General features: G+C 38.2%; 1 protein-coding gene across 6 annotated transcripts in view; it reads right to left on the reverse strand.

Annotated features, from left to right (window-relative positions):
• Window positions 1–1,415, reverse strand: part of cep192 (centrosomal protein 192) — a 132,487-nt gene that overhangs the window by 58,651 nt on the left and 72,421 nt on the right. For all 6 annotated transcript variants that reach the window (XM_032518238.1, XM_032518235.1, XM_032518234.1 and 3 more), the window contains 2 exons: window positions 509–658; window positions 350–414 (listed from right to left, as the gene is read on the reverse strand). In XM_032518238.1, coding sequence (XP_032374129.1) covers window positions 350–414; window positions 509–658 — 215 coding nt within the window. The remainder of the gene's footprint in view (window positions 1–349; window positions 415–508; window positions 659–1,415) is intronic.

Here is a 1,415-nt window from a genome sequence, read left to right on the forward strand (position 1 = left end):
TGGAGAAGGGAAAACATATAAAGAAGTGCAGAAAAGTATAGGCTGCTCAGCCAAAATTATTTCAAATGCCTTGAAATTGCATCCAAAGCCTGAACAACATGGGGGGAAAAAAAACAGTCAGAACTTGGTGGACTCCACGCAAATCAGATGCGAAGCAGTTCTCAGAAATAATAGTTATGCAACTTAATATTAGTGCCGTGATTTTCTTAACAGCCTTAAACAGAATTAAAGCTATTTTAGGATTTTGAGCATTATTTTTTTTATAAAAACACACTGCTATTATTCTGAACAAAACTGTATGTTTAATCGTTGTACTGGCGGGAAAATAAATACGGGGGTTGTTGTATACCTGCATGAATTGGTGCTCCTTCTCAAATTCCTCCTGATCCTGAGCTATCCTTTCCAAAGCATCACCTGCAAAGGGGGAATGCAATTTGAGTTATTCAAAAAAGCACTACATTAGATGAATCTCATAGTATTACAATGAAGCTGTGGACTTGGTACATACATGCAGGAACAAAGTTCTCAGTCTGAAACTGGCCAACATGTTCTGATGCCTTCCCATCAACTTCTTTCTCAAAGGAGGTGTAATAAGCCAGGTCTGTCACCCACTGCCCTTCTTCATTTTGGTACACAACATTATGAGTGGCATTGGCACCTGAAGAGACGAGCAATGCTGTTAATATAATATACTATAAAACAGAATTTAAGATGCAGCAGTCAAACCCGGCCGGTTGTCAGCTGATTGGCCATGCGTGTTGCATGATTGTTTTACGTCACGCGTCACAGTGGCACAGACAGAAACACTTGTGTTGCAATGGTATGAGATTTTCACAATAACAGTCATAAAAATTACCATGTTTTATGGCATATTATCAGTTACAATTAATCTTCTTCGGAATGAAAACAGAAGTTTATTTTGTTGCTTTATTACAACTAGTGCAGTGCTTGTTGAGAACATGCCTGTGCGCAACGGCACGAAAGCTTGGCCTGTGGTATTTCTGATTGCAGCTTTCTCGAGAACTGCTTTCCAACACTGGGATTACTTGTGTTCTGTAAAATACATGCCACAACATAGTTGTGTTCCTCAGCAATACAAGAGTAGAAGGGTCATTTGCAACACATTGCTATTTGAGACTCTGGCATACTCGCTCCCTCCTTTTTTCAACATGAAATCTTAAAAATAAAAAGATTCAAATGCAAGTCACATATATCCGAGTAGTTGTAAAAAGTACTCCCACTGTCTCAAAAATGGTAGCAAAATCCATTTTGTTGCAAAATCCATTTCATCGCAGTCTGGAGCACTGGATAGATAAATAATTGACTCTCTATATAGACCTGCATATACCAGTTGTCTTTTAGGAAAGTAAAACTTTTTAAAGTTGTTAGGTAAAGTGGGACATGCTACTATTCTA

The sequence above is a fragment of the Etheostoma spectabile genome, chromosome 6 (genome assembly GCF_008692095.1).
Source record: "Etheostoma spectabile isolate EspeVRDwgs_2016 chromosome 6, UIUC_Espe_1.0, whole genome shotgun sequence".
In the NCBI taxonomy this organism is placed as follows: Eukaryota; Metazoa; Chordata; class Actinopteri; order Perciformes; family Percidae; genus Etheostoma; species Etheostoma spectabile.